This window comes from Esox lucius, chromosome 15 (genome assembly GCF_011004845.1).
Source record: "Esox lucius isolate fEsoLuc1 chromosome 15, fEsoLuc1.pri, whole genome shotgun sequence".
In the NCBI taxonomy this organism is placed as follows: Eukaryota; Metazoa; Chordata; class Actinopteri; order Esociformes; family Esocidae; genus Esox; species Esox lucius.
Window position 1 is genome coordinate 15092484 of NC_047583.1, and position 10243 is coordinate 15102726.

Here is a 10243-nt window from a genome sequence, read left to right on the forward strand (position 1 = left end):
TCAAAACATGAAAATGGTTGACATCTTTCAGTTATCAATAGCCATGGTGGATCAGTGGATCTAGGCCAGATTAGCTGAGGGCTTCTGGCAGAGCTTCTGAGGCCCTTATCGGTCTATACAGGGCCATTCATCCTATTACATCACCTTTGCATGGAATACACACGTGGGACACAGACAGCAGCTTCATATGATAACTAACTTTGTATGGTAACTAACTGCTTGATAGAACTGCTCACACAGGGAATGAACTGCTTGCTTTTGATCAACTACACAAGGTACTTGGTAATAAACTTCAGAAGAATGTTAACTTGCTGAAACAGTAACTGTCTAGGATTATGCCACTGCCATGTCGTTTGCCCTGATCCTTCTTCTCAGTTTCATCTCCAGTAGCATGTGACTCTTCCAGTCCTAATGTATTCATGAATTCTGCCCAGATAACAGACTGTATGGCACACTCTGTGCCATTCATCCTTCCCTCCGCTCCCCCTTCTCACAGATATCCCCGGTAATTATGCAATAAAGGCGTTTATGGCTCAGCAGCAATCTAACACTGATTCTGCAGGTAGAAGCTCACTGCTCCTCTATAGCCAGATTGTGACAGGAGCGATTGAAACAGCAGGGGGCCATAGCCACCAGGCAGAACTACATTTTAGAATGATAAAAATCTTAAATACATTTCAGGACACTTGATTTATTCCTGTGTAGTAGTGTGGAGGGCGTCTGTTGGAGATAGGCTTTCTTCCTCTGAGGCTGAGACACGGCGCTCTGTCCCCAGCCAGTGCTGTAATGACTGAAGCTCTGTCAGTGAGACGTGCCCTCTAATGAAGCATTTGCTGAAGTGACAGATCCACTGACACTGCCTGTTGTGGCTGCTGCACCATTAAAGCAAATGAGGGAGAAAAGTAGGAAGAGGGAGGTGGAGGAATCCAGGGAGGGGTTTAAATCCTCATTACCGATGGAACTGTAGATGATTTAAACCTTCCCATACTGAAACAGGAAAGAGCGGCACGTCTTTTCATGCAGGTTCTCTAATCCGTCCCAAGTTATTTACTTATTTCTGTGTCCCGCTGTGAATTACTTCCTTGTTTTAAACAGAATCCTGGGAGAGCAGTTAGTGGTTAAGGCTGCCTCGGTCTCTGATTCTGTCAATTATCAGCCACCTCCGAGCCGACTCCCCCATCGTCTTTCAAGCATTAACTTGGAGTTGTAAAGTAACCTGTGGGGAGAGTTGCCATAGAAACACAGCTCATTATAATGACAAATGAGAAGTATAAAGATGTGGATGGGACACACACCTTCCATGTTTACCACAACTGAAGCTGTTTACTACACTTGTACAGTTGAAACACACAGAGAGAAGGTTCCAGACAGAAAGCGTTCATGTTGCAAGTGACAGGACTGAAACCCACTGGATTGATTGATATGGATGACCAGTGGACACCCAAGACGTATGCCAAAGCTACTGAAAAGAGAAGTTAACCGGTAACTCATGGCGTTATGCTAAAAGGCTACACTGATTTCTCACCAAAGAAAAGTCAATTACGGTACATGGCCTCAAACAGACGTACAGCAAAAAGAATCTGACTACATCACAAGTGAGGTGAGACGCGTTCCTTTGGTTTCAAATCTGACCGTAATTTAAAAGATAAAAAAATAAAATAAACAACAGACACAAATAAGAATAGCTGACTGATGAACAAGACTTTCTCTAAAAGGAAGGCATGGATTCCATATTATTGCAGCTTGCGTGTCGTCTACAGCAGCGTTTAGAGGTGGGGTATGGGCTCTGCGGTCTCTAGGCCTAGGCTGAGTCAGGTGGCACCATGTCCCAGTCCGCCAGACGGAGACCAGGAACAGAAGCCCAATCATTCTACTTTGCAATGGACCATCCCTGCTGTATCAACACCACTGAAGCCACAGGATGGCTCCCTAGGCTGTAGGAGGATTAATCAGTTGCCCCCACTGAAACTGGACAACCCTGCAACCTTCCCTCCGCTATACGCAGGTTAGTATAAAAGCAAAAATGTTGTCAAAACCTGCTTGTCGTCCTTACTCCGTCGTAATTTTTAATTTGTGCTTGTGTACAAGAGTCCTCATCTGTGCCAAGCGCCTTACCACAGAGTCAGCGCAACATTTGGAGTCCAAGCATCATTCATTCTCATCCACCACGGAGACTACAGGTCAGAACCCACTACCAGTGTAATAACCACCGGGAGGATTCTAATTCAAGCATTCCCATATTCATACTTGGTTAATATCCCCTCTCTGTGTGAGATCAGTACTTCTGTTGAGTGCATGTATTGGGGAGGTTTGAGTGCGGCTGTGATGTTTGTGTATCCATGACGTGCTCCAATCCTGTCCTCTCCTCAGGCGTTGCAACCACTGGCGCCTCTTAGTGCAGGCCTCCAGGTTACTGCCAATCACACGGCCATGGTAAAATACAAATAAATTAAAACATAATAGTTTAATTTAGTCTCTGTTCATGCCTGTGCTAGTCGACATGCGTTGGCGCCTTTGTTTCAAATGCACAGCTTAATTTGTTCTTCCTCATCGCAGGGCAGGGACTGGAGAGATGGGCATGTCCTGCACTTTACTGCACCCAGCCAGGCGGAGCGAGGTGGTGCCAGCCGCCAACTGCAGGTGCAGATGGGTTGTGGATTGACGCAGCAAAAATATTACAAGGGATTTTATTTAGTCTTTGGGACGTTGTTTATGAGGGATAATTTACCATAGTAGGTGACAGAGTTGGACAGCTGTCAAGTTGCAAGCCTGGGCCCTCCCTTTCCCAATGATTACAGTGCTGACGAAGTGGAAACTAGGGTGGGCTACAGCTGTTTCTGGCCCTCATTGGGATCTGCTTTCAGGGTACAGGGAAAAGGAAAACCCCCACAAGCACGTACGCACAAACACTCTCTTACAAACTGCTAGCCAGAACACCGTTTGTTGTACACAAATTCTTGTGAATTTGTGATATAGCATATTACGTAGTCTGTGGCATATTATAGGTGCATTGTGTGTATTCTGTAATGTGGGACTGTGCTGAAACTAGGATTCGGTGTGCTGACCCATGCATGCTGTGGTCCCCTGCTGTGTTGGCTGTGCTGTGTAGGGAGGACTCCTGGAGGCACAGATGGTCCTCTGTCAACAGGCCCAGAGGAGACGGAGATCCCACTACAGACGAATGCGAGAGCAGAGGCTGCACGAGACGAACATCCGCACAGATAATGGTGAGACTCAATACATTTTATACCACCTAGTTGAACATGCTGTAACTCATGCATGCAATCTTAATAGATGGTACTTGCTCTGTTGGCCTCTGTAGTTGGGAGACATAGCAAGGGAATACAGAGACTGCATCTGCTGAACAGGCCAACACAAAGGGACATATTTTGGGATGAGATGACAGGAGAGAGCCTTGACCTTAGAGAGATCCTTCTACCAAGCCCGGTTCCTCCAGAGCAGGAAGAGAGACGGCAGTCCCCATCTGGACCACAACCGCAGCTCCTGGGGAGGGTTGATGAGCTGACCAACAGTGACCTGGCTTGTGAAGGGCAGAAAACCATGACTGTCACAGGCAGAGAGGCGGAGGGGAAAGATGGTGGACAGTCCATGAAGAAAACCTTACCTTGGATGCTTGACTGGAGAAAAGAGAAACATAGTGAGCCCATTCCCAACCACTTGACCTTTTGGGAGGAAAGTGCGAGAACTAGTAGGTGGGAGGCCAGGCCTCTGGGAGGAAGTCAGAGAGAGGGGGTTAGAGGTCTGTGTCATGTGGAGAGAGAGATTTTAGAGCCCGAAATGGACCAGGACCTGTTAAGTAATCTGAATTAAAATGGTTCTTGAATCTCAGGTTGCACATGCTAACATTTGGAAAAATAAGAAATTATAGATTTATTAAACTATAAGCATTTGTACGGTATAATCACATTGGAAAATAAATGATTGTTTTTTCAGTAAAAATGCTAGTTATTTTTTTTATTAAATAGTATTTTAATATACAGTTTTTATTGTACAGTGAAAACTCTTAAAATGTTATTTTTTAAATGGCTCCATAACAGGTGTGGGAGATATCATCTGAATACATGTTAATAGGCTTCTTTGGAATAACATCTGGCATCATTACCATGCAATCTATTTTCGGTTGCTTCTCCTTCCCTAGCCAGATAATGTTTTCCACTGTAAAACAAATCTTGTTTGGGGCAAAAAAAGATAATCTATAACTAATAAATGGGTGTTAATACAGTGCCTCGGTGTGCAATGTTTATTATGGGGACAGCAGAAGCTAGAGCAGGGGTATTCAACTCGTACACTACAAGGTCCAAAGCCAGACAGTTTTCTGTTGTACCTCATCATTAATTGCCCCCACCTGGTGTCCCAGACCTAAAAAAATCCCTGATTAGAGGGATGAAATGTAAAAACTGATTGGAACTGGCTCTGAGATCCAGAGTTAATTTTGAGGGCCCCAGTGATTAGTGTAGGGACAATAACCAGAAAGTTGCTTGTTAAAATCCCATCAGGTTAAAATCTGTTGTTCCCTTGTGCAATGTTCCGAATACGAATTGCTCGTGTAAATTACTCTTGATAAGAGCATCAGCTAAAGTTATTCCAGTCTTTTTGTACCGTCGTGTGACTCCCTCTATGGGATGATAGTAGAATCACAGTTGAGTGATGTACTCAAATGTTTGATACAACACTAAGCTGGTGGCCAAACATTAATGTTCAGAAGATGAGCAGGTACTAGAAAGACTGTGTCATGTCGACTGTGTCATGTCATTTTCATTTTTTTTTACCCTTAATCAGTTTTATGAAGATACTATATAGATAGTTTGAAGGACCCGCAAAATACAGAAATATATTCACCAAAATATTCCAAAAATGTGTTACCGTATAATTTGTCCGGTAATATATATATATATTCTTATTTTACATTGTTTCACATCATCAAGAACTCTCATTCCCGATCTTTTCCATTCCACAAACAACCATATCGCATTCAATTTATTAAATTTTTTTGAATTTGTTCAACATAAACAATATTGTTGGTCAAACTGTTATAGCAAAGCCTACGCTGATAAACAATCTGCATTGTTAAAAATTATGTTAGATTGCCTATGTGCTAATGATATTGAATATCTCTAACTAAAGAGTTTGTTTTTATAAAATGTATCAAATAAATTGTGTCCATACTGAGGGTACATAATATTGTGTTACCTCTATGTCTATTTAATTTAGCCTAAAAAACGAAATATTTAAAAATGTGTTTCTGAGTTACTGCTCTGCAGCTTGATTAAGCATTAGAAGATTTTACTTTCACCAATTGTCCTCAACATTCAAAATATCTGGTACACTGGGCACTTTCGGGCTCCTTTCACTCCAACAGGAAACGGCTTATTGCAACAATCCCCTTCACCTCTCTGAAGCCCTTATTGGAAGCTCTTAGCTAGAAAGACTGAGTGGAAGTGGACAGCAACCAACACCTGGGTCTTTTCGCTGAATCAAGAGAAAGCCACTTGTCCTATTATTTCTGAAACATCCATGGTAGTCCTTATTATGGGTTATGAGGAAATTCAGTTCGATTCATTTTTGTTTTTCAGTCCTTCATGGAGAAAAATTTGAGGCAGGCTTTTGTTAATATCTTTACTTTAGTACAAGGCTTGAGTGTGGTTCTTTCCAATTTATTTCTACACGCCACTAAAACACTCCCAATTCGCCACTGCAATAACTGATTCTCCTTCCTAGATGTGCTGGCTTTGATGTTCCCCCTCATGACGCTGATGTTTGTTCCCCAGACTGAGAGTACGAGCTCTCAGAGCCAGAGACGGCATTGTTTCTGTAGCCACAGTTTTAGCTGTAGGGCACCAATCCATTTAAATAGTATCGGAAGAGCCTTTTGTCCCTCACAAAGCCCAGATTCTCATACAGCTTCTGGGCTGATTGGTTGGTGATCTCAGTGTCCAGCGCCACCTAAAAGTCAACATAATCAAGTCATGCAAATCTATTCAAACCATATACAGAATACAACAGTGTGCAATAACCACATATAATAACACATATGATAGTGGAACAATGTACTTTGATGTGCTCGGAAAGGATTCCATGCCATGCCAGTTCTTTGAACCCAGTTGGGTCCATTGAAAATCCTTTGCTGAACTAACTCATGCTTAAAGGACGCTGCATCCTGTTCTTTTTACAAGTGTTCCTCCAATTATCCAGTCACCTGGCCAGCTGGGAATAAGGGCACCTAAACTGTAAGGGGATGGGTAGATGAGGGGCAGGGAGTCCTGCCAGTTCTCAAGGGGTCCCCTCTGTGGCACAGATATTGCCAAGATCAGTCTACCCTTTCAGAGCCAAAGCCGCTTTGCCCAGAGGCCCTCAACTCCAGCTGATGACAAAGCTGCTAATTATCCAGCTGATGGAGAGGCCCTGAAGTGTGACTGTTAGAGACGGCAGTGGCTGACCTCAATGAATTGTAGTCAGTTGAGTTGGTTGGCCCTATAGGAACTGGCAGCAGCAATAGAAATGAATACAAAATAAGAATAATAAATATTACTACAGAGTAGCAATCTTTATTAGAATTCCACAGCATAACCATCATCTTCATTTAATAAGGCACATTGTTAAATTTTTTCAATGTTTCTTGACAACTTGATGACAATTAAGGCCATGCTTCATCACTTCCACTCCCAGCGAACTCAGGACAGTCAATGTCAACATGTCTTCCGAACCACAACCAATGTCATTCTTGTTTTATCACTGCTTGCTTAATCAGGATGTCTAGACTGCAATCCTTACAAAATGGAAGGAATGCAATCTCTGGCCTTCCAACTGGAGCTCACATATACCCAAGACGCCACAAGAAATTGGTAGAGAACAGTTAGGCAAGTCAACCATATTCAATCACTAACCCCCAAACAAGGACTGGGCTGTACCTCCCACTGCGGGACCCCTTGGCTAATCCATAAACATGATTTAAACCCTAGTCTTGCAAAATAATACACATTCTTTCACTGAAAAAGGGACTGATCAGTGATTGATTCAGGTGAGATGAAAAACTGCATTTTGCATCTTAGATTAGACCAAGACTGTCAAAGATAGAACCAAAAGATCATTCAGTCACAGTAATTATACCATTAATTTCACAATGATTCAGTCTGATTCATAGATTAGACCTTGACACCAGAGTCCTGAGCAGTATCGGAGTCTTGCTGTAATATTGCGCTACGGAGATCCATCACAATTTGTCCATCCCAGATATTTAATCGGTGCTGATCTATATTGTAGAGTCCCATCTCACAGCATCATGTGACCAGAGGACAGTGGTGCAGTGCCTGTTGAGTTCCAGATGTAATACTCTGACGATAACAGCTCTCGAGCTGCGGAGGAAATAAAAAGCACGGTCTGGCTTCACAGGAAATAAAATAATTCACAAATCCATTTTATAAGAAATAATAAAACCAGCACTCAAACCGAAATCTCTGACTCACATGTAACTATACGAGGTTTTGCAGAGGAATAGACCTGCACTGAATGTTGGTCCACACAGCATCCAGACAGAGTCATGTCTGGCACTCTGAAGTGCAACTACAAAACATGAATGAAAAGTTGTTCTTGTTTATTTTGCTATAGTTGCACCTCCAATATAGACGCAACTAAGGAAGAATCTTACTTTAATGTAAGCTGTAAGATCAGTACAAAGAGGATCTGTAGGTCCTGGTAGTTGACCTGAGAAACCCACAGCGCCCTCTAGTGACACCTCACGGGATTTCGGGAACTTTTGACCTAAACAGTTTTTCACGAAAACAAAAAGGTACTTGAAAATTAGATATGGGTTTAACGGAGTTATTTTAGAGTGGAAATGTGGAACTCAGCCTAGAACAAATAGACACACCGATTACCCAGACCAGCAGGTTTTTCTCCTTGGATACATCAAGCTGCCCTGAAGTCACCTTCACGTTCACATTACCCATCTGATTCCTGCAGAGAAGCATCGGTCAGAGGTCAGACGATCAAAGTTTTAATGTGTCCTAATTTTAAGGTGTGTTTCTTTCAATATTTCTGAAACACTATTTTCAGCAAAACTACAGAATAAAGTGTAATAAGCAAGATCAGAAACTGTGTCACCAATGTGACATGGCATTTTATAGGTTTATAGGTTTACCTGTTAAAGAATGGCAGATGTGCCTCACAGTACTCAAAGCCGTTCTTTACACTCTCATGAAGTTTGAGACTCACTGTCAAACATAGCTGATTGTCTTCTTCCTTCAGCTGATAAGTGCCTAGGATGGGTGGCACTGGAACCTGAGAACAGACAGCATTGAACCTGACATGAGATGAAGACAGCTAGGCAGGAGGGGTTAAAACGTATGAAGTAACTCGTTTTACAAACAAGCTGTGGACAGGTGTACCTGAGACGTGTAGCTGCAGAGCCTAAAAGGCTCAAGGGGAGGGGAGAAAGGGAACTTGTAGGGACCAGAGAAGGCAGAGCTGTCACAGTCTTCAACACTCGTGGCTGTCAGAATACTGGCGTCCAGTGAAGACACACATGGGTGGACCTGGACATCCAGCAGTGGGGATCCATTGGGTGGCAGGGTGAGAGTGACCGTCACATTGGGTAGGACCCCTTCCACCTCACACTGATGACAGCAAGTGGAAAAGGACAAAATGTGTTAAGGAAAGTGAGGAGAAGACAGAAGGCAACAACTAGCTGTAGCAATACATTAACTGTTGCTACCACAAATCGACAGTATTCTACGGGATGTGGGAAGTGAGATTGAACTGGGCATATGTACAGACAATTTTCTCATCAATGAAACACCTAATCTCAAGACAGTTCATTTGAGTAATTAAACACTTTACAGAAACATGGTAGAACGAGTTTGGGGGCTATCTTGGGTATTACTCTGCTCACCTTGCAGGTCACAGTGCCATAAACATCCCAGAGGTCCTGCCTGCTTTGGTTTCCATACTGCATAGACCGCACCATCTCGGTTAAAGCTACGTTCACCACAGCTCGACCACGGTGCAGTCCTGTTTTCCAGGCTGGCTGTTTCTGGGTGCCTGCAGGAGTAGGCACTGCTGGTGCTGTTGAGGCCCCAGGCTGGGGGATGTCCAGAGGTGTCCCAAGCGGGCAGACTTGCAGGAGGATAAAGGGCATCATGGCTAGGCGAGATGCTAGGCCCTCACTGTCAGGTTTACCCTTAGACCCAAGGAGGAAGGCCTGTAAACCCGCCAGCAGTGTGAGACCCTGGGAGACGGAGAACAGACTGGCCAAGGGAGGTCGGGATTCAGCGGGGGCATCCACCAGAGGCAGGCAAGCCAAGATCAGAGGACCCTGGGAAATGGCCAACATTGGCCAGAGGACACCCCCACCAGGGCCTTCAACGTGGAGTTCCAGGGCAGGTGAGTGTTGCTGGTGAAAACAGTCATCCCTTAGAGCCATGTAAGGTTTGTCAGGATCTGACAGGCCCAGTTCAGTGAGTAGGAGCTGGAGCACAGCACCATCCTCTGGAACAGTCACATACAGGGAGCCTGCCAAAAACTTAGCACGATGTTCCACTGTTGGGTATCGCCTGTTCAGGGGTGAAAATACTGCACATTGCAATGGTACATAACATAATAAACATTGGAAAAGGCACAACACATTCAGAGAAATGAAACAGAGAAAAAAAGCTTTTACAAACCTGGAAAACTGCACTGCTACAGATTCTCCCTTCTCGTGAGTTATAATCCACAATGCCCTCACACTCATTTTGGCCAGTACGATGTGAGACCACGACTGAGATACGTATATATTGTAATCACGATTCTTTAGTTATGCAGTACATCTATGAGAACAGTTCTAAAGCAGTCCAACACAGTCTCATTTTACACGGTTTAAGTGTCATCAATGTCTGTCACAGATACGATTAATTATAATCGTTGGTTCCCGTTTTCATTGCAAAACATGCAGTTCCTATATTTATCATCATGTGATTACCTTGACCAATAGGAGAACTATACGCATGCGTCATTGAAATAATCCCGTCCCAGACTGATCAGTGTAGTACCAACCAGTCCCAACAATTTTTCACTCCAAGTTTAACTGGCAGCACGATTTGAAAGAAAATCTCAATTTAGGAAATTCAGATATATTTTTTGCGGTCGTCAACTGTTTCAAAGCATTGCAATCACCAAAATCGATTTGATGTAATTTGACTAACTTTCCCCTAAAAAGACCCAACCTTTCCTATATATTTTGTGAGAT

General features: G+C 43.5%; 2 protein-coding genes across 6 annotated transcripts; one reads left to right on the forward strand and one right to left on the reverse strand.

The window, feature by feature from the left end:
* Nucleotides 1-1265: 1265 nt before the first annotated feature.
* Nucleotides 1266-3899, forward strand: LOC105026462. 4 transcript variants are annotated; one of them, XM_020054043.3, is made up of 7 exons: nucleotides 1266-1600; nucleotides 1743-2005; nucleotides 2089-2180; nucleotides 2371-2433; nucleotides 2557-2640; nucleotides 3110-3227; nucleotides 3323-3899. In XM_020054043.3, the coding sequence occupies exons 2-7, from the start codon at nucleotides 1780-1782 to the stop codon at nucleotides 3829-3831; spliced, it is 1092 nt and encodes a 363-aa protein (XP_019909602.1). In that variant the 5' UTR covers nucleotides 1266-1600; nucleotides 1743-1779; the 3' UTR covers nucleotides 3832-3899. The 4 variants fall into 4 exon arrangements, with proteins under 4 accessions (XP_019909602.1, XP_019909603.1, XP_034153468.1 ...); XM_020054044.3 differs by having other exon boundaries at nucleotides 1761-2005; XM_034297577.1 differs by having other exon boundaries at nucleotides 1764-2005.
* Nucleotides 3900-6531: 2632 nt separating this feature from the next.
* On the reverse strand, nucleotides 6532-10010 carry ap5m1 (adaptor related protein complex 5 subunit mu 1). Of its 2 annotated transcripts, none has more exons than XM_010897919.4 (8): nucleotides 9681-10010; nucleotides 8909-9569; nucleotides 8406-8633; nucleotides 8159-8298; nucleotides 7889-7974; nucleotides 7667-7779; nucleotides 7485-7581; nucleotides 6532-7373 (listed from the first exon to the last, which is right to left on the reverse strand). In XM_010897919.4, the coding sequence occupies exons 1-8, from the start codon at nucleotides 9746-9748 to the stop codon at nucleotides 7291-7293; spliced, it is 1476 nt and encodes a 491-aa protein (XP_010896221.2). In that variant the 5' UTR covers nucleotides 9749-10010; the 3' UTR covers nucleotides 6532-7290. The 2 variants fall into 2 exon arrangements, with proteins under 2 accessions (XP_010896221.2, XP_010896222.1); XM_010897920.4 differs by having other exon boundaries at nucleotides 8909-9588; nucleotides 9681-10009.
* Between the last annotated feature and the right edge of the window lie 233 nt (nucleotides 10011-10243).

What these genes read in the sequence shown, in the direction of transcription:
- ap5m1 (XM_010897919.4), bottom strand. Translation starts at nt 9,748, where the DNA reads ATGAGTGTGAGGGCATTGTGGATTATAACTCACGAGAAGGGAGAATCT. An exon ending in GTAGCAGTGCAGTTTTCCAG is followed by an intron (nt 9,570 to 9,680) that starts GTTTGTAAAAGC and finishes ACCCCTGAACAG; the next exon opens with GCGATACCCAACAGTGGAAC. An exon ending in CATCTGCCATTCTTTAACAG is followed by an intron (nt 7,975 to 8,158) that starts GTAAACCTATAA and finishes GCTTCTCTGCAG; the next exon opens with GAATCAGATGGGTAATGTGA.
- LOC105026462 (XM_020054043.3), top strand. Translation starts at nt 1,780, where the DNA reads ATGGGCTCTGCGGTCTCTAGGCCTAGGCTGAGTCAGGTGGCACCATGT. An exon ending in CTGCCAATCACACGGCCATG is followed by an intron (nt 2,434 to 2,556) that starts GTAAAATACAAA and finishes TCCTCATCGCAG; the next exon opens with GGCAGGGACTGGAGAGATGG. An exon ending in GAACATCCGCACAGATAATG is followed by an intron (nt 3,228 to 3,322) that starts GTGAGACTCAAT and finishes TGGCCTCTGTAG; the next exon opens with TTGGGAGACATAGCAAGGGA.